This window comes from Mytilus californianus, unplaced genomic scaffold (assembly GCF_021869535.1).
Source record: "Mytilus californianus isolate M0D057914Y unplaced genomic scaffold, xbMytCali1.0.p SCAF_1, whole genome shotgun sequence".
Lineage (NCBI taxonomy): Eukaryota > Metazoa > Mollusca > Bivalvia > Mytilida > Mytilidae > Mytilus > Mytilus californianus.
The window spans coordinates 52,595,439-52,616,074 of NW_026262581.1; the positions used below are offsets into that span (position 1 = coordinate 52,595,439).

At 32.8% G+C, this 20,636-nt stretch overlaps 1 protein-coding gene across 7 annotated transcripts in view; it reads left to right on the plus strand.

Annotated features, from left to right (window-relative positions):
- Positions 1-20,636, plus strand: part of LOC127721104 (TPR and ankyrin repeat-containing protein 1-like) — a 56,845-nt gene that overhangs the window by 19,344 nt on the left and 16,865 nt on the right. For 3 of the 7 annotated variants that reach the window (XM_052227790.1, XM_052227785.1, XM_052227796.1), the window contains 9 exons: positions 2,138-2,416; positions 3,629-4,036; positions 6,685-6,945; positions 7,915-8,073; positions 10,577-11,178; positions 11,550-11,612; positions 14,296-15,112; positions 16,383-17,638; positions 20,106-20,516. In XM_052227790.1, the coding sequence (XP_052083750.1) occupies positions 2,138-2,416; positions 3,629-4,036; positions 6,685-6,945; positions 7,915-8,073; positions 10,577-11,178; positions 11,550-11,612; positions 14,296-15,112; positions 16,383-17,638; positions 20,106-20,516 (4,256 nt within the window). Of the gene's footprint in view, positions 1-2,137; positions 2,417-3,628; positions 4,037-6,684; positions 6,946-7,914; positions 8,074-10,576; positions 11,179-11,549; positions 11,613-14,295; positions 15,113-16,382; positions 17,639-19,113; positions 19,155-20,105; positions 20,517-20,636 lie in introns of those variants that run through there. The other 4 variants (XM_052227819.1, XM_052227802.1, XM_052227808.1 and 1 more) reach the window with 4 other exon arrangements.

Sequence of the window (20,636 nt, forward strand, 5' to 3'; positions counted from 1 at the left end):
TGAAGTGTGAATGTCACGAAGACGAAATCAACGTATTAGACGACAGAATGTCATATAGAAAATAAATTGGATAAACGTGCAAAATGTCTTTTGATTGAGTTAAGCCATTTCAATTGATATTTTATAGTGTGTTTTTCTATGTTGTGATGTTACACTATTGTTTCAGATAAGGGTGAAGGTTTGGTACCATTAAAACGTTTAAACCCGCTGCAATTGTTTGCACCTGTCCTAAGTCAGGAATCTGATGTTCAGTAGTTGTCGTTTGTTGATGTGGTTCATAAGTGTTTCTCGTTTCTCGTTTTTTATGTAGATTAGACCGTTGGTTTTCCCGTTTGAATGGTTTTACACTAGTAATTTTTGGGGCCCTTTATAGCTTGCTGTTCGGTGTGAGCCAAGGCTCCGTGTTGAAGACCGTACTTTGACCTATAATGGTTTACTTTTATAAATTTTGACTTGGATGGAGGGTTGTCTTATTGGCACTCATACCACATTTTTTATATCTATAGACTTGAGGCGGTACTTTTTATCTTTTATACCCGTCATTTCAGTAGCTAGATTTGACCGGCTGACCAAACGAAAAATTCCTTTAAATGTTTTATAAATAGATAAGACGCACCATAACATAAAAATATTGCCATGACTTCATTCTTTTCTCTTACGATCATTTTATCTTCTAAGTTCATGACTCGTTTGTGCGCTTTCTTATAGTTCCATCTTCGTATCAATTTATTCCCTTTATCATGTTTATGACATTGAATAGATAGAATTGATAATGGGAACGGGGAATGTGTCAAAGAGACAACAATCCGACCAAACAGCAGAATGTTATGTTTGAAATGATTAATTTGCACATTTTTGTTTCCATTAGAAGTAGTTAAAGACTACTGATGATTTCTATTGTTTTTATCTGCTCATACTTTGAAAGAAAACTTTGAATTTGAAGTCTGCAAACTCTATTATATTGTGACTGTTTTCTGTTTTGTTTTCCTTCTATCAACGACACCTCATGAAAACCATTTGATTGTAACGTAAAAAACTAGTGTTAGTTTATAGATACACTTGATGCTCTTTCAAAAATTAACGCAATTGTCTGTCTTGACGACTTTTAGAAGTTACTAGATAAAAAAGATATTAAAAAGGGAGACAGCTTCAAAAATTAACGCAATTGTCTGTCTTGACGACTTTTAGAAGTTACTAGATAAAAAAGATATTAAAAAAGGAGACAGCTTCAAAAATTAACGCAATTGTCTGTCTTGACGACTTTTAGAAGTTACTAGATAAAAAAGATATTAAAAAGGGAGACAGCTTCAAAAATTAACGCAATTGTCTGTCTTGACGACTTTTAGAAGTTACTAGATAAAAAAAATATTAAAAAGGGAGACAGCTTCAAAAATTAACGCAATTGTCTGTCTTGACGACTTTTAGAAGTTACTAGATAAAAAAGATATTAAAAAGGGAGACAGCTTCAAAAATTAACGCAATTGTCTGTCTTGACGACTTTTAGAAGTTACTAGATAAAAAAGATATTAAAAAAGGAGACAGCTTCAAAAATTAACGCAATTATCTGTCTTGACGACTTTTAGAAGTTACTAGATAAAAAAGATATTAAAAAGGGAGACAGCTTCAAAAATTAACACAATTGTCTGTCTTGACGACTTTTAGAAGTTACTAGATAAAAAAGATATTAAAAAGGGAGACAGCTTCAAAAATTAACGCAATTGTCTGTCTTGACGACTTTTAGAAGTTACTAGATAAAAAAGATATTAAAAAAGGAGACAGCTTCAAAAATTAACGCAATTGTCTGTCTTGACGACTTTTAGAAGTTACTAGATACAAAAAAAGATATTAAAAAGGAAGACAGCTATCCACCAGAGACCAAAGGACGACGATGTAAAACTATAATGCAATGTAAGGCCTTCTACAATGAGCAAAACCAATAGTGTATAGTAAACTGTAAAAGGATCCGATTAGACAAAAGGTGAAAGAAATCAAACGAGAAAACCAACGGCCTGATTTATGCTAAAATAAACAAACGAAATACAAATAAGGCAGACAGCAACCAACAACAAAAAATTGAATTACGGTACAATACAGAGATAAGTAATACTGGCAATTTAAAAATAGTTTTTAATTTCAGGAGAAATAGGTGTTCTTCGATTCATTTGTGATGAAATCAAGATAGAAAAACATCCGCCTAATCTTCTGGACTGTTCTGGTAACACAGCACTTCATTTAGCTACCAAACAAAGAACTGAGTATTGTATTAGTATTTGGATATTTGACGTAGTTGTAAAAATGCTACTTGAAGTTGGAATTGATCCTTTTGCAAAGAACATTGATGGAAAAATTGCCTTCGAACTGCTTTTACAAGATGATAAGAAATCTAAAAGGATCCTTCAGAAATACAATGCATCAGGTTTGGCTTTTTTTTATAATTTAACATAATATAATATAATTTTATCATTTAATATGGCATTTAATAGCATTCTATTTTTTCATAAACGATATTGTGTCAATAGGTAAGAATCACTACCATAAAGGATGAATAAAAAAACTAATAAGTCATAATGAACAGAAATTGCAGAACAGAAAGATTTTTTCAATAATAAAAGTGAGCATGAAAGATAAATGCACAGGTTTAAAATATTGACAATTAATCAATGCCCCCTACCTCAACTTCTTATTTTTTTTTGTTATCTAAAATCATTTTATTAATTTGATGATATTCTATCTTTTGATTATAGGCGCTCTTGCTCTGGGAAACCAATTCGAATAAAGTAAATTAGACCCATGTATTTTGAATTTGATTAAAACCATCCGTGATATTACTGACCGAGTGAGAAAAAAAATCTCACTAAAAGACGTATTATTATTCTGCGATTTTCTATTTGTGTTCACTCAAGTCAGTTTAGTAGTAGGACAAAGAAAGCTATTCCAGAATATTTTCTATACATAGATTATCACATTTTTACCATTCATCAACATTATGTTCGGCAATGGATGCTAACAATAAAAAGGAATATCGCTAGAAGATACCAGTATTTGTTTTTTATCAAATGACACATTCTTGAAAATCCTGTATTTGAAAACCAGACTCAAGCTGGCAGCCACTTTTAGCAGCCAATCAAGATAGCAGCCACTTTTTTCCAGCAGCCAATTTTAATGATATTTATAAAAACCAAAAAACTGTATAAGACTAAAACGTTCCAAAAATCTCAAAATCTTAGCACCTCCTTTGACAGCGGAATTCGACATTTTCACGTCTTGTCATGATTTTCAAAAGATGACAATCCGTTTTATATACCAAAAATGAAAAATGCTAGCAGCCACTTTTTTTCGGAGGACACTGTTTGTTGAATAAAAAATTTATTTTTATTGCACAATTTAAAATCGTTTTTTTTGGTTCTTTTTCTCGTTTTTTAATTCCTTATGATTAGGAGGTACAGAAACAAATTCAAATAGGAATAGAAAATAAAAAAAATCAAAGTACGACTTCCATTGTAAATAATTGATTTAAGTAAGTTGTGAGGAATCGTGTTATATATATATTATTTTAAATCATTTTCATTTGTTATTACAAAAATGTATTTGATAATAAAGATACCATAATAGAATATTATATTTACAGTAATTGAACCACTAGAAGTACAATGCAAAGAGAAAAGATGTGTACAAAGAGACCATGTGATTGATTTACAAGGGGGAAAGAAAAAAGAAAAAGACAAGCCGAATTTAGGAAGAGAGAGAAGTGTACAAAAAGAGCAACTGATTGGTCAAAAAGGGACAAAGAAAATAGAAAAAGACGAACCAGATTTAGAAAGAGAGCCAGACCAAACACATATGCACGAGGATAAATGTCATGAGTGTCTAGCAAAATTTACTACTTGTCAAAACAGTATTCTAGAGGATTCGACGACATCCTTAGTAGAACTTTCAAGACTAATAAAGTCAAAGCACAAGGGTCCAAGACACAGGGACATTATAGAAAATTCAATAAAACTGATTACCGATTTCCTCGCAGAATCAACAGTTTGTGGTAAGTCGAAATGATAGAAATTAAGGCAGTATTTGGAATAAACACAACCTGGATATCGTTGTTCTACAGGGATACTCCTTTTGACACCATCTCCTCAACTGTCGATGCCTCGGTCTTGCCATGACTTAAATGTTCTATTTCAATTCGATGGTCTCAGTTTTTTAGTTTATCAAAACTACGAAGTTTACGAAAAAAAAAGTAGCAACCACTTAAGACGAGTTGCCTGTTTTAACTGCTCTGTTCTGGCTCTTTTGTTTTAGATGTTTTAACTTTCAATGATGTTTGTCTCCAATAACTAACGATAGTAAAAAATGAACATCTTTCAAGAAATCGTGTCCTATGTTTGTTTTATTCACTTGGTCCCGACTATAAAAGTCAAGACGTAATTTGTAACGCTTTTTATGGTAGTAATGCATATTTATAATTTGTAGCATGTAGAGTCGTTGCTTTCTCAAAAAGTTTTGATACAACATTATTCAAACTTCATATTTAGGGCCCGGGTATCTCCATTATATATTCAAATACATTCCAAAAAGAGAGATTGTTTACCCTTCACAGAATACAATTACGGATATGATTACCTATATATTGCTGCATTGTAATACATATGAAATGAAAATGACACTATATAGATTTAGTTCGTCCGAAGGCTTTTTGGATATATTTTTATTAGAAACGCTCAAACACGTGAAAGCGATGAATGTATAAATAGGACTTATAAACAATAGCCAAGTCCTTTTAAGTTCAACTTTGCGTATATAAAGTGATATAGCCGTTGTCTATTCAGAGTATACGTTATGTAAACTTTGCATTGGGTTATTGTAACTTTATTCAGATACCTAATAACAGAGAAAAACCTTAGCTTCAAACACACATTTGTATAACCCGGGGTCTGGGTGAGGGGTCTTCATTTCCGTCTTCGTGATTTTTAAGCCTTCTTAATTTTTTCATTATTCCCTATTCTAGATATTATAGCACCCCATTAATCTCTATTCTGTTTTGTTTTGACCCGTTACTCTTTATGCTTTACACCTCATCCACACCCTCATAACTGGTCATATCTGGATCAGTTCTATAAAACCATTCTTTGTAATTTTCATACACAGGCAAAATTTGCTCACGTGAATTTCACCTGAATCTCACATGAAATTCACATTAAAATTTTCACGTGAGATTCACCTGAAACGAGCTTATACATGAAATTCACGTGAAAATTTTCATGTCTTTAGATGCATGATTTTTTTATTAGTTGTTATTGGCTTTGAACTAGCTGTCAGTAGCTGCGAGTACTCTCAGATCTGTACTTAGTGTCTTTTTGTTGTTTGGATGTACAAGTAAACGTTCAAGTCCACTCTGTGATTTTGTTAAATGTATTTCTATTTGTATCCATTTGATGAGTTAAGCCTTTTTCAACTGATTTTTACAGTTTGTCCTTATGTTGTACTGTTACACCACTGTTCCAGGTTAGGGGAGGGTTGGCGCCTTCAAACTAGTTCAACACCGCCACATTCTATATGTGCCTGTCCCAAGTCAGGAGCCTGTAATTCAGTGTTTGTCGTTTGTTGCTGTGTTACATATTTGTTTTTCGTTCATTATTTTGTACTTAAATTAGGCCGTTAGTTTTCTCGTTTGAATTGTTTTACATTTGTTATTTCGGGGCCTTTTATAGATGATTATGCGGTATGGGCTTTGCTCATTGTTGAAGGCCGTACGCTGACCTATAGTTGTTAATTTCTGTGTCATTTGATCTCTTGTGGAGAGTTGTCTCATTGGCAATCATACCACATCTTCTTTTTTATATTTACAAAAAAAAATTGGTATTTTTCATGGTTTTGATTAAATTGAAAATTTAGATGTTATTTGAATTACGGTATTTTAAAAATAAAAAAAATCATTTGATTTTCACGTGATACTCGCATAAACTGATTTCACATGAGTTTCACGTATAAGCTCGTTTGATATGAAATTCACATGAATTTGAATTCACGTGAAATTGATGTGAGTGAAATTTCCCTGTGTATCCATGAACATTGATAGGTTGCATCTACGAAAACTGACAAAATGTATTTATAGAAATATACGTTATACAGGAATAACGCCTACAACGTGGATAAAACAATGTCCACAGCATTTATTCGCCAACAGTTATGATATACCGTTAACTTGCCATGAAAAACTATCTTATGACCTGAGTTGTTATTTTCCGTTAGCGTGATTTCATTTTCTATTGAAATGCACATTCATTTCATCTGGTGTCATTTTTCATACATTCCAAATTGGATTTATAATATAAGTCGCCCGTCGATATGTTATGAAAATAAGGAGATGCAGTCTGATTGCCAATGATACAACTATATACCAGATTTCAAATGACGTGGATATTAGGAATTAAAGGTCGCCGTACGACCTTCAACAATAACAAAAACCCATACCGTATAGTCAGCTGTTAGTCTAGTTTTTGTACGGATTGAACAATCACACATATTGTAGACATGAGATATGTGTTATATTTATTTATTGCAAATTAAGTTCCTTTTATTTTAATCCAGGTTGTCTTGAATAACTTATATTGATACAGAACATTTGAAGATTTTTGTTTCATGTGTAAAAATGTCCTTATAACTATAACATGAATATCAATATTCCAGAAATTCCCCCAGAGTTATGCCGAATATCCCAAAAACTATTTAAACGGGTCATTGACGAATTAAAAAATCAACAGAAATGGCTTCAGGTTTGCAACCTTGCATTGAAGCATTCAAAACTTCACGGAGATAACCTGTATTCTGGGTTTGCAGCTGGTATTCCACTGGATTCAGTATTATATCTTCTTACAGAGAAAAATCTTTCACGAAATACTAAAGAAATCATTGACTGGTTCTTTCAAAATGGCGGATCAGTAGCAGACGGTAATTACCATTTATTACTATAAGTACTTACTATGTCTTTGAAAATTGTTGTCAACATCAGTATTATTAGTAATTCAAACGACATCAATCAAGCCTCAGTTCATTGCTAGATTATGCAACTGAAGAAATATAGAAAGTACATCTTGTATATCCAGGAATTACCAAAGGCTAGGACAGTTTTGTCACTTTCAATTTACTCTGTTTTTAAATTTGTCCTTTTAGTTTACCTATTGCATTACATGAACTCATTTTTCTTGATTCAAGATTTTGCGAAATTCGTTCATTTATTTTGTAAGCGATGCTTAAAACATAATACTTGAAGTCAAAACGTATTGAATGTAAAAAATAGCAATGAGCCAAGAATTAAACTTTTAAAGATAGACAACACGAGATAATAAAAACAACATTCTTTGTATTCTGAGTAGGGCGAAATCGTCCCAAGCACCTTTTACATTTTTAAAATTAGACAGTAGTTTACCGATAGTAAAATCACTTTAACCCATCAAAACATATAAATTAAAATAAAAAAACAAAAAAAATCGCTGAAGGAGAGAGTCCTATATTGTCAAACTGTTCAACAGAAGCTGTTTTCTTAATTAGCTTTTGATTTTAATTATCATATGATCGTGTGATATGTTTTGTTTCGTGGTTTTTTCTTGTTATGAGCCGACGACACATGATTCTTAGAGTGCCAAACTTCGTTTGAAGAAGACAGCGGTTAAACTTACCGAATGCGTTTCATAAAACAATTTGAACAAATTCGTTACAGTTTTAATATGAAGATTTTAGATAAATGGAAAATAAGATGATGAACAGAAATCAAATACGTAAATAATTGTCATTAACTTTAGAATTAAAAAGTATATTTTTCAAGAATATGCGAGAGAAAACAGATTTAAATCTATCAGTCGCTATACCTGACTGCATACATATCGAAACAGTTTTGAACGTTGATTTTTTTTTTCTCAGGAGGCAGAAAATGTATAAGAATTGTTACTGAAAGGAAATACTATCAGTTAATAGAAACTTTGGTCTGCAGTCATGAATGCGACCCTCAGCATTTAAGCCTATACTCTGGAGATACACCGATTCATGCAGTCTTGGATATAGCTGTAAAGATGGATCAAGGTATAGTAGAGTAAAATACATTTAAAATAAAAATATGTAAAACCAAGAGGGAAAGGGTGTAAGAAAGATTTAAAAGAAAATACATCGCGAGAGAAATTAAGAAAAATACTATTAATAGATTATAATAAAAGAAAAGTACTAGTATACGACACCATGGTTAAAAAAGAAAAAACCGAAAATCGATCAGTGCACATAAAAAGATTCAAAATGATTGAGCAACACGAATAATATCAAAACAAAGGTGAATGTAGGTACTCTCCATGGATTAGAAATTTCTATTCTGGTTTATTCTGTAAAGTGACAATGAACAATATAGATGCAGACATTAAGCAATTCAGTAAGGCTCGGTTGACATCTGAAAAGTTGACTTCCAAAGAACTTGCACGTAATAAAAATGAGAATGGAAACGGGGAATGTGTCAAAGAGACAAAAACACAAACAAAGAGTAGAAAACAACCTAAGGCAACCAAAAGGTCTTCAACACAGCGAGAAAATCCCGCATCCGGAGGCGGGCTTCAGCTGGCCTCTAAACAAAACTGTGCACTAGTTCATAGAAAATGGACGTCACACTAAACTCCGAAACATATAAATGAACCGAAATTAAAAAAAAACAATACAAGACTAACAATGGCCAGAGGTTCCTGATTTTGGACAGGCGCAAAAATGCGACGGGGTTAAACATGTTTAACGTGTGATCTCAACCCTCCCCCTATACCTATAGCCAATGTAGAATAAACAAACACAAATCAATATGCACAGTAAAACTCAGTTTAAAAGAAGTCCGAGTCCGATGTTAGAATAGATAACAGAAGAAACTAAGCAAAATGACAATGATAACATAAATTAACAAATGATCACTAGCAGTTACTGACATGCCAGCTCCAGACCTCAGTTAAACTGATGGAAAGATTATGTCTTCATCATATGAAAATCAAGCACAATCCCTCCCGTTAGGGGTTTAGTATCATACCATCATAAAATATACGAGAAGAACATAACCCGTATCATGCCAACAACTGGTTTATTTCCGAAGCAAAGACAATATGAGTGAATCAATATTAATTCCAAAATATGCCATCTTTAATGACCTGACAACAGTATCGTAACTATATCCCTTCTGAATAAGTCTGTTTAAAGGTTTGGTTAGCTTTTGAGGTGAATGACGACATTTTTGTGCTTTGTATAGAATATTATCATAAAACATTGGATATGGAATACCATAACGTATAAGATGTCTGCACGTTGATTTATATTTACGAATGATGTCCTTGTACCGATGATAAAATTTAGTAAATGCTTTGACAAGTTTGTGATATCGGTAAACATATGTTGACCTCCAGATGATTTTTTTTTTTGCGTTTTTCTCCGTTTTATTGACGAATGTTTTTTTCTTCATAAGACTTAAGAAGTCTGGCAACTCTTCTTGGTGAAAGGTTAACCATGTATGTCATAGTTGTATGTTAGATGAAGTTTATAATAATTTGTAAGACGCGTAAAAACGTAGCCTTTTTCAAGAAGAGAAGCGAAAGATACCAAAGGAACATTAAAACTCATCAGTCTAAAATAAACTGACAACGCCATGGCAAAAAACTAAAAGAGACCTAAAGACAAACAACAGTATAACCCCTAACAAACCCCACCAAAAACCGAGGTGATCTCAGGTGCTCTGGAAGGGTAAGCAGATCCTGCTCCACAGGTGGCAATAATAATTGAACTAATTCTTCATAAGGACTATGATATCAAACTATTATTACTGCCGATAGAGACATGTGTCAAAATGTACACGCATTTTTTTTGCAGCTGTTTCAATAGGTAGGGAACGTTCGTAAGGAATCCCATTCACGTTCAACTCGCAGAACATAACCTTGCATGTCAGGAAGACTTTAATACAATACTTTTGGTTTAAAAAGGTTTTTTTTTTTGTTAAGTGAAAAGACAACATTTACAGGCCTAAATCCTTGAAATAAATAGACTGATGAATAAAGAATCTCTTTGTGATACATTTTTTAGTAATAGATAGAAGGGTTCTAAATGATCTAGAAGCCCTAAAACCACTGACAACATTTATGACTTGTGTTTGTTATTGTAGGAGCTATTGTGTTGTCCCTGAAATGCAAAATAGTGAAATTCTAAAAAGATTATGTTTATATTATCGATAAATGCACATAATTATAATATACTAGTAGACAATTTAGTTCAAAAATGAGTTGATAACTTTAAAAGTTAGTAAGAGACAAAAGTACCGGCATTTTCAGATAAAATTAGACTTAGATGAATTTGGCTCTTTTAGGTCCCTTTTGGTTACATAGCTTATATTACATAATGTAGTATATCTATAGTCTTTTTTTTTTGGTTTGAGGTTCCTGGTGAAGGTAAATCCAGATAAGCGTTACGTACGCACACAATTATTTAAGTATTATTTTCATTTACGGGGCCAATTTATACAAATTATAATTAATCTATCATGATCACGTTGTACACTTTACTTCAATCTTTCTTTCAGATAATATATCAGTTTTCAAGAAGTGTATGGAATTATATGACAAAAATTCTATACGATATGAATATTTGGACCCTGGACAACGAGATAAAAATGGTGACACATTGTTCCACTTAATTGCCAAACACAATTTAAACAAAACAACTCAGAGGTTGGCTGATATTTTACAAAAGATGCAAGTTCGGTGTGAAATTCAAAACAAAGAAGGAAAATATCCCCATGATTATGTAAAAGTAGATGACCCACGGTCCAAAATATTTCAGGAAGCAATTGAGTATGAAACGAACGCTTTGAAATCTCAGACACTGTGTAACACCCCGAATATCCCTAAAACACAAAGCGCAAGTGTTGTGACAAATTTGATTGCTAAACCTGTACGAAAGAAATCAGATACTAGTGATTTCTCAGAGATCAATCCATCAAACGAAAAGGAAGCAAATGACAAACCGGTAGAAGCTAAACCCGATATAGAAATTAAAGAAGATCCAGAGATTCAAGAATCAAATCTTACACAGATAATACAAATGATAAAAAGTTTGGAAAGTAAGCAAAAACCTAAAGTGGAAAAAGATGACCAAGATAAAACCGAGCGCGGCTTGACTACTGTAAGTCTGTATAATGAACTTAGTCACGAAATGAGGCTGACATCTTTGGACCCCAAAAAGTTAAAAATAATCCACGGCATGTACTTTTACCCAAGCACTCTAGACGAATAATTTCTTAAAAAATGCAGATGCTTGGTCAAAACGATTCTTGTATGTTTTACTTTAATTATGTAACATTTTGTGATGTTTGATTAGAAAATTATGCATGTTAAAATAATTTTCGATGTATTTCATCAATAGCAAACTGGCTAAAATAGCATTGGTATTTTCACGATGCACAAGTTTAGTTTTACAACTTTGTCAAAAATAAACAAAATGCAAAAAGAAATTAATGCAAACATAATTGCACTGTTTAAATTATGATATTTCAGGAATCTGGTCATGGTGATGATTGTGTCATTGAAGACGTGAATTTAGATGATACTCAATTTGAAGTAAGTGTAGAAAAATATTATTTCTTACACTTTTCATGTAACAAAAGTTCCTTTATAAAATTGTTTCCAAGAGGAAGAAATATCCTGGAATATTATTTCCCATGGAAGAAAAAATTACAGTATTTGTTTCTTACGGAAAGGGTATAGAGTATTTGTTCCAACAAATATATATATATATACAGTGTATATATAAAAAAATAATAATATAACATCTACTCACGCTTAAAACACATGTCTTATGTCTATATATATAAGAAGATGTGGTATGAGTGCCAATGAGACAACTCTCCATTTAAGTCAAAATTTATAAAAGTAAACCATTATAGGCCAAAGTACGGTCTTCAACACGGAGCCTTGGCTCACACCGAACAGCAAGCTATAAAGGGCCCCAAAAATTACTAGTGTAAAACCATTCAAACGGGAAAACCAACGGTCTAATCTATATAAAAAACGAGAAACGAGAAACACTTATGAACCACATCAACAAACGACAACTACTGAACATCAGATTCCTGACATAGGACAGGTGCAATCAAATGCAGCATGTTTAAACGTTTTAATGTTACCAAACCTTTACCCTTATCTGAAACAATAGTGTAACATCACAACACAGAAAGATCTCTAGATTCGCCTTACGTGACAAGGTAACACTACGACTATTGAAGTTATATTTTTATATAGCGGATGTGGTCGAGTGGTCTAGAGCTCTGGACATGAGGCTAAGCGATTGGTGCTGTATTGTATCAAAGGTGTGAGTTCAAATCCCGTTGAGGGACGAAAATTTGTTAGCATAAAAATCTAATTCTAACACTGTTGGGTTTAATTTTCAGACTTATATATATAGCATATCATATCATTGGTTATAATAGTTATCAAAGGTACCAGGCTTATAATTTGATACGCCAGACGCGTATTTCGTCTACATAAGACTCATTAGTGACGCTAAGATCAAAATAGTTAGAAAGCCGAACAAGTACAAAGTTGAAGAGCATCGAGGACCCAAAATTCCAAAAAATTTGTGCCAAATACGGCTAAGGTAATATATGCCTGGGATAAGAAAATCCTTAGTATTTCGATAATTCCCACTTTTGCAAACAGTAAATATAAAATATTGTTCATAGGAAATTCTGTTAGAAGGAACAAAATTAAGATACGTTAACACTCACAAGTTAGGGGGAAAGTTGAGCACTCACAAACATATTTCAATTGCCACATTTAATATGTGTTGTCCCAAGTCAGGCGCCTGTAATTCAGTGGTATTTGTTGGTTGCTGTCTGACATATTCTTTTTGTTTATTGTTTTATCATTGACCAGATTTTTCTCGTTTGAATTGTTTTACGTTTTGTCATGTCTTGGTTTACAATAGCTTACCTAACAGCATGGATTGTGCTCATTGTTGAAGTCTCACAGTGACATATACTTGCTTACTTTAAAGTCACTTTTTTTTAATGTATTTTAGCGTATTGTCATTAGTGAATTGTACAATTTAATTGCTATGAATAATATTGATAAATAAATACCATTAGAGGACATATCACACACACTTGAAAAGACGAAAAGAATTATTATTGTAATGTAAACAAACATGTTATAATCTGAATAATAACTTATTATTTAGTGATGTACATGTAAATATGCGAGAACTGTGTAAAACTTTTAAGAACACAAAAAAAAACAATGATTAAAAATTGTCGAATAGTCATTTTCCTAACTTATAATGAATTGATCACTCTAAATATAAAATATTTACATATCAAATAAAAAATAGGACGTATGCTAACAATTTGACAAATTTAGACGGAATGACAATGTAAAACAAACAATGGGGAATTATCTATTGACTGAGGAAACTTTTTACATTTGTCAGAGTATGCGTGTTAATGTATGTCATAGACTTGCTGGACCAATACATTCACAAATTTATACATATTATACTAAGTCTCGAACAAGTGAACTTATGAACTGAGACCACTAGTCATAAATTTGAATATTGTCTTAAATATATTAATCTTTTAGATATTGCATTTGTAAAAGATCACTCAATCCTCTTAAAGATTCAGGCTAGTATTTCATATAACCCATTATTGCCCAGTATAACCCGGTGAAACTTAACAAAACCCGGGTTTTCCCAGTATTTCCCACTAGGGTGGGCATTACTCATAAAACCCAGGTTTTTGCCAACCCTGGTCACAAGTAGCTACAAACTTGTCCTGTTTCTTTTGTTTATGACAACAAATATCAAGAGTAACAAGAAGGATTGTATCATTATTCTACTTCAGTTTTACTTCAGTAGTTCTATAGTTCAATGTTGATGTTTGACAGGTTACGTTTTGTTCAATTTATAGTTGTGTGTGTGAGCTTTTTTTCTTTTTTGTCATGATAGTTTGATAAATTCTATGTCTTACGATTTGTATTGCCTTTTTTTACATTTTTTAGATAGATAAGATACAGTGAGACTTGTTATTCATGGCTTATTATTTTTATATTGACTTTATTATGGATATAAGTGCGTACATATTAAAATTTAAAAACACTCCAATTGATTGTAACAAAGTTCATTTAACAGTGTTGACATGTAGGGATGTACTTATGGGCATTTGGAGCATGATTCCTAATTTTTCTAGTGCAATAACATATGACAACTGTCTGAGATTATATATTACTTCTTTTCTGTCTTTTTTAGATCACACGTGGAATGTTTGAAGATCCAGTATGGGAGATGCAATATACTTATGACTTTCGGAAGTGTATGAGAGACACCCACATTATGCCAGGCATAAAAAAAAGGATAAAAGAAACAATTAAGTCTCTTGTGTCTGGACAATGGACAAACGTTCTTTGTAAGAAATTACATACACGTTCCAAAATAATTGGCCTGTACGAGGCAAAACTTAGTAAAGGAAGCAGACTTCTCTGGGAAGTTGCGATCGCATTTTCACCACGATTAACCACGGAAAATAATCCTTTATACACCCAAGTAATCATACTTTGGGATGTTGTCATGGAACATAAAAATATTCACCAGTCGGTGGAAAGAATTGTTAAATCTTATGAAAAAGGATCAAAAAGTTTAATTCAGAAAAAAATACAAATTAATAACAATACTTTCGATAATACTTATGTGAAACATCCTATTATTTATGAGCCTGCACGTGAGGATAGTGCTCCATGCCAAATAATAACTCTGTATCCTCCAGCAAATTCGAATGACAACGAATACACTACAATAAAGTTTTATACGTTTTCATCAAATGTTGCCTTTTCAATTTTACATGAACGTAAGGGGGAATTTCCCTTTCGAGTCACAGATTTGGAATATCACATCATTAACTTGCCATTTACAGCACCAGTAGTAGTTATTGGTCGCAGTGGCACAGGAAAAACAACTTGTTGTATCTATCGTCTTTGGTACCGGTTTCAACAGTATTGGTCTATTCATAATCTAGACAACAAAACCTTAAAAGACGTAGAAATAGTGGAAAATAGTGAACGTCACAAAGGTTTGTTTTATATTCAAATATAATTTTTTATTTCTTTCAGACTCTGCATTATTATAGTCATAGGTAGAATTATTCTTTAAACAGGAGTCTTGTGCACCGAAGTCGGCATCACCCATCTTAGTCTAAATTACAACTACTTTGTATATTCTGCTTTTGGTGAGCCCGGCGGGGACTTTATACACTCGTGTGTTCAATACTCTTATATTACGTTGTTTACATATGTATTTTATTATGCATATAACTGTTTTTAAGATAAGGCAATGGTACCAAAACGAAAGTTATAATTCCTTCAGGTGAAGATGATCTTCGATGATTTTGTCTAGTCTCTGTAGATTTTTTAAAAATTTTTACGCTTCCAAACATTTCATGCATTTAATTCCTTAACTTTTTCTCTTTGCAATCGGGGTGAAGGTTATTCTAAAAATCAGTCAAATTCAACAATATTTACCTTGTATGATTAGGAGATTATTTGAAATATAAGAACCGAAACAGGAAGGAATATTTTAACGCTTTTTCCGAACAACTGTTTCAATCTTGAATGTAACAGGTTGCGCAATGTAACGTGGCAATTTTATACTTCATGTTAGGAAGTTTAAATCAGAAATTATGTTTGTTATATCAGTAGTTATATAAAAGAGAGGCGAAGGATACCAAAGCGACATTCAAACTCATAAGTCGAAAATAAACTGACAACACCATGGCTAAAAAGAAAAAGACAAACAGACAAACAAAAGTACACAAAACACAACATAGAAAACCGAAGACTGAGCAACACGAACCCAACCAAAAACTGGGGTGATCTCAGGTACTCCGGAAAGGTAAGCGAATCTGCTCCACCTGTCGTGTTGCTCATGTTAGTACAAACCCGGTGATAAGTCTAATTCGGTAGGTCACATTCGGGGAAAAGGGGAAGGGATTGGAGTTACGACAATTGGAATATATCCGTTGTCATCTGTGAAATGGATATTCCATAACGGTCAACCAACTCGTAATGGCGTCCGTAAAACTTACGAAGGGACGATTTCAACTTCACCACTTGAAACTCTTGATTAACTAGCTTCCTTGTGAGCAGCAACCCTCTATCAAGGAAATCATGATATGAAATAAAACAATGGAATATCGTATCAACTGGGAGATATATACTCAGTATGATTATCCTTATGCTTATTATATCTTACCTATCTTAAATATTTACCGTTGATAAATTTACAAATTATTAAGAAACTAGAAAAAAATATACCCATTGACAAATTCTCTAGATCTAATGTAGTATTAATAGGTATCAATTGTGCTTCTACCACGAAAGAAGAAACACCTTTTGACGACGTCGAAATAATGCATCCATCTGAGGACAGACACAGAGTAGTTACATGCATCCAAGATCCTACCATGCAGTTTCGAGAAGAAAAAACAGAAGAGGTAAGATCAATGATAAGTAGTGATACTTTTACCAATGGTAACACAAATGGAATGTCGGCTGTAAAGGACAGTACAAATTTCGGGGCAATTGAATATATGACAGATCAAGTTGACTCGGAAACCTTAGAAAAGGTTGAACATCATTTGCGTCAGGTATTCATAACCAAAAACGGTGTACTCTGCTCAGAAGTTCGAAAGAGTTTTAGAGGATTTATGATTGGTGATGGTATTACTGCTGCACATTGGATACTGGAAGACACAGATTTGCCAAATCGTCTTCAAGATCTTTCTGACAAACAGTATCCCCTTTTTGTCACAGCAAAGTACTTTTGGTTGATGTTTGATGCAACATTAGGAGCGCCATATTATTTTGATAGAAACCCTGATGATGGGAGTCTAAAAGCTGATATTAAAGGATGGACCGATGTTGATGACATATCTATATTACTTTGTATGGAGGAAGAGGACTATGACAGTGATAGCACCGATGAAAATGAGAACAGCAACACAGAACACAAATCACAGTCAGAAAGGATTTCCCAAAAGAAAAAAAGAAAACCTGACCCTAGAAGAGAAGTTACTTATAATGTGTTTGAAGAACTTTTGTGGCCGCAAATGATTGGAAAAACTAAGGTACACAAAAACAGATACCACCCATTATTGATTTGGACAGAGATAATGTCTTTTATTAAAGGTTCTTTTGAGGCACTTGCATCTGAGAAAGACTATCTGTCGAAAGCCGAGTACTTTGAAATGGGACGAAAGCAAGCACCAGCCTTTGTTGACGATCGGGAAACTCTGTATGAACTATTTTTGATATACGAACATATGCGACGACAGAAATGTTTATTTGATCAAACAGACGTAGTTAAAAATCTGTATCGACGATTTATGAAGCAGAAAAGAAGAAAATGGATTGTACATGAAATATATGTGGATGAAGCCCAAGATTTCACTCAATCTGAACTGTATCTTCTGATCAACCTTTGCGAAAGTCCAAATGGAATGTTTCTTACTGGTGATACAGCTCAGAGTATTATGAAAGGAGTTTCATTCCGGTTTAAAGACTTGGTTAGTCTGTTCCACCACACAAGCAAGAACCTGACGGTAAGTGTCTGTTTTCTCGACAATTATATTGAGATTGAATAGTTTGAAATGTAACAATATGTTTATTTTGAAACTGTAAATATGAATAAAATCAACACAAACATTTAATTTAAATGGCGAGTATCATATAATTTTCCAAAATGAATAATTGCTTTGACCTCTATGGATCTATTCAGATCACCTTTCAATTGATCACCTTAAAAGTATACCTGTTAGTTTTTAAATTTTGTCCCTGCTGAAAAACCCAAGATTTTTTCAATGTTATACACAAAACATATCAGGTATTAAAATTACACAACCTATTCAAGTGTTTTTGCTATCCCTGTAAATAGTAAGCTTGTTTATATTATAAAGTTTGATTTATCTTAACATGCGTGCATGGAAAATTACCGGAAAATACTCGACCGTTTTTATATTTTTTTTAGCTTTTCTTGCAGTTGCTGTAGATATTTAGTTAACATTGAATCATGAGTTTTATGAACACTTGATTTCATCAAAGGCTAACCTTTTATACCTAGATACCACAATTGAACTTCGAAATCGCATGAAAATATCCCCTGAAACGCTTTCTTTCAGATATGGAGCTGATTTGTTGAATACACAAGTAAAAGAGAATCGTGGGCAAGTTTGCTCTTTTTGTAACTGGTTAAAAAAGTTGCGAGCAAATTTCAACATTTTGACGTGTTATGTTATTCATTGTTAGTCATTCTTGCTACTATGAATGTGATATTTGGTATATATTCGATTTTATGTATATTCAAATCACGTATATTATTTTGATATCGTTGTTTTATATTTGGACCATTTTCAGCTCTTTATCAAAGAAAGTTTTTGAAAAACGTGTTCTCCTTAGTTGTCAAATATACTTTCATATATTTAAAATATAGTTGTATGTTGAATATCTGATTTTTTTGACATTATTATGACATTTTTTAAACCATTATTCATACTATGTGTTTGTTATTTATCATTGTATTTGTAATTGTCTCCAAGAACTGTTCAAGACAAAGACATTCATTTCTTCTCAATTGGGTTTGATAAGGAGTTCTTCTGCATTTTAGAAACAAATCAATAAATTGAGCAAATAGTAATTATGGGTTCATAGGAAAAACAAGCTTTTTAGTCACTAGTACTAGAACTAATAACTATATTGCGATTCCCCCAGATGTTCTGTTTATAACTTTGATTTATCTTCTTAATTGAATTATGAGATGTTAACATCAGTAAAGTGTTATTGCATATATTAAGGTTATGGAAAATTCCTTATTGAAGAAACACACTGATTACAACAACAAGCACAAGAAAGATGATGTCATCAAAATGATGGAGTTTTGATAGACATCAAATTTGTCGAGTTTAATGGATTTATATTAAACTGTCGGATTCCAATTGGAATAAATTGTACACTCCTATAGGACGACTTGTTTGTGCTGATATGAAGCGTATGTTGTTACGTTCTTTTATTTCCCTTTCAGATATATTGAAGACATACTACCACGCAATAACCCTCATTTCAGTAAGTGCTTGCATCTCACATGAATTGAGGATGCTGCCTAAACTAGAACGATTTGCTTCATATCTTGGATTAATTCATCCAGGAAAAACGTGATGATCTCAACTTCCAATTCCTCAGCAGTTTCATTACTTCTGCCCTATCGTATGGCGTTTACATATCTCAGTTGAAACGTTAGGCTCGTGCATGTTCTGATTATGCGCACTTCATTAACCGTGGTCTCCTCCTGACACAAAACAAATCGGTTAACCGATTAGTTTTGCCTTTGTCTAAACTTATTTGCGACATGTTTTCGGTGTCTTAGATCGTTAGATTCGAGAAAAAATCGTCTGTTCTGTAAATTAGGTTGTTTAATCATGCATAACAGGAAACAATGTCCACCCAATACACATGGTATTGCTCCTTTTACGATTTCAACAGTTATGTTTTACAATGATTTTCATGTTCCTATGGACTTATGAACATAGGGAATTATTGTTGCCTCTAATTCACTACTGGAGAGCTAGTTTGACTTGTTACACGTATATGGTTTTTTTTTTACCTCTGAAGATCTATTTATAACATTAGCGGTAACAATTTTACTTCGTAGTGCTTCCTTTTATATTTGCATACACGCATTTAAAAAGTGAAACTTCATCATTAAACCTAAACGATTGTATCAACAAACAATGAGCTGAGTTGACGTATTGTAGGTGCGAAGAATACCGATTACCGTACGTTTTTATTGACAAATTTCATATTAGAAAATTTTTGTGCTGTTTGTTCACACATTCAAAGAAAATTGTAAATTAAGGATGTTTTCGTAAAATTGTATAGACGTGTTTATTAATATAAAGATGATGTCTTTAACATCAAAGAATATAAGAATTTCCGTCTTGTGGAATATAACTACTGTTTTGTACGGTTTTAGATGGAAATCTACTTAACGTTAGATATGTTTGTTATGTTTTTAAGATGAAAGCGGTTGATGTTTCTACAATACTAAAACGTGTGCACAACCTTCCACATAACTACAGATCTCACAGTGGTATTACAGAACTAGCAAAAAGCGTTCTTGACATTCTAGCTGACTTATTTTCGGATTCGTTTGACAAACTTCCAGATGAACAATGTGTTTTTAATGGCCCAAAGCCTGTCATACTTTATGCATATTCTCCGGATGATTTAATAAAAATGTTATGCCAACATAAACAAGACACATCACAAATAGAGTTTGGTGCTCACCAAGCGATTCTCGTAGTTGATGACGACGCACGTGACAAAGTGCCGGAAGAATTGAAAACTGGAATTGTTCTAACATTATATGAAGCAAAAGGACTAGAGTTTGATGATATACTGTTGTTCAACATTTTCAAAAATTCACAGGTCTGTACATAGGTTGCAAACAAACGCGATATTCATATGAACTTACCCTCTATGTTTAGCATCAGTTATTGTTCTATATCTGTTTTGCCAATAATCAGCCATTTCGGCCTAGCTGGCATC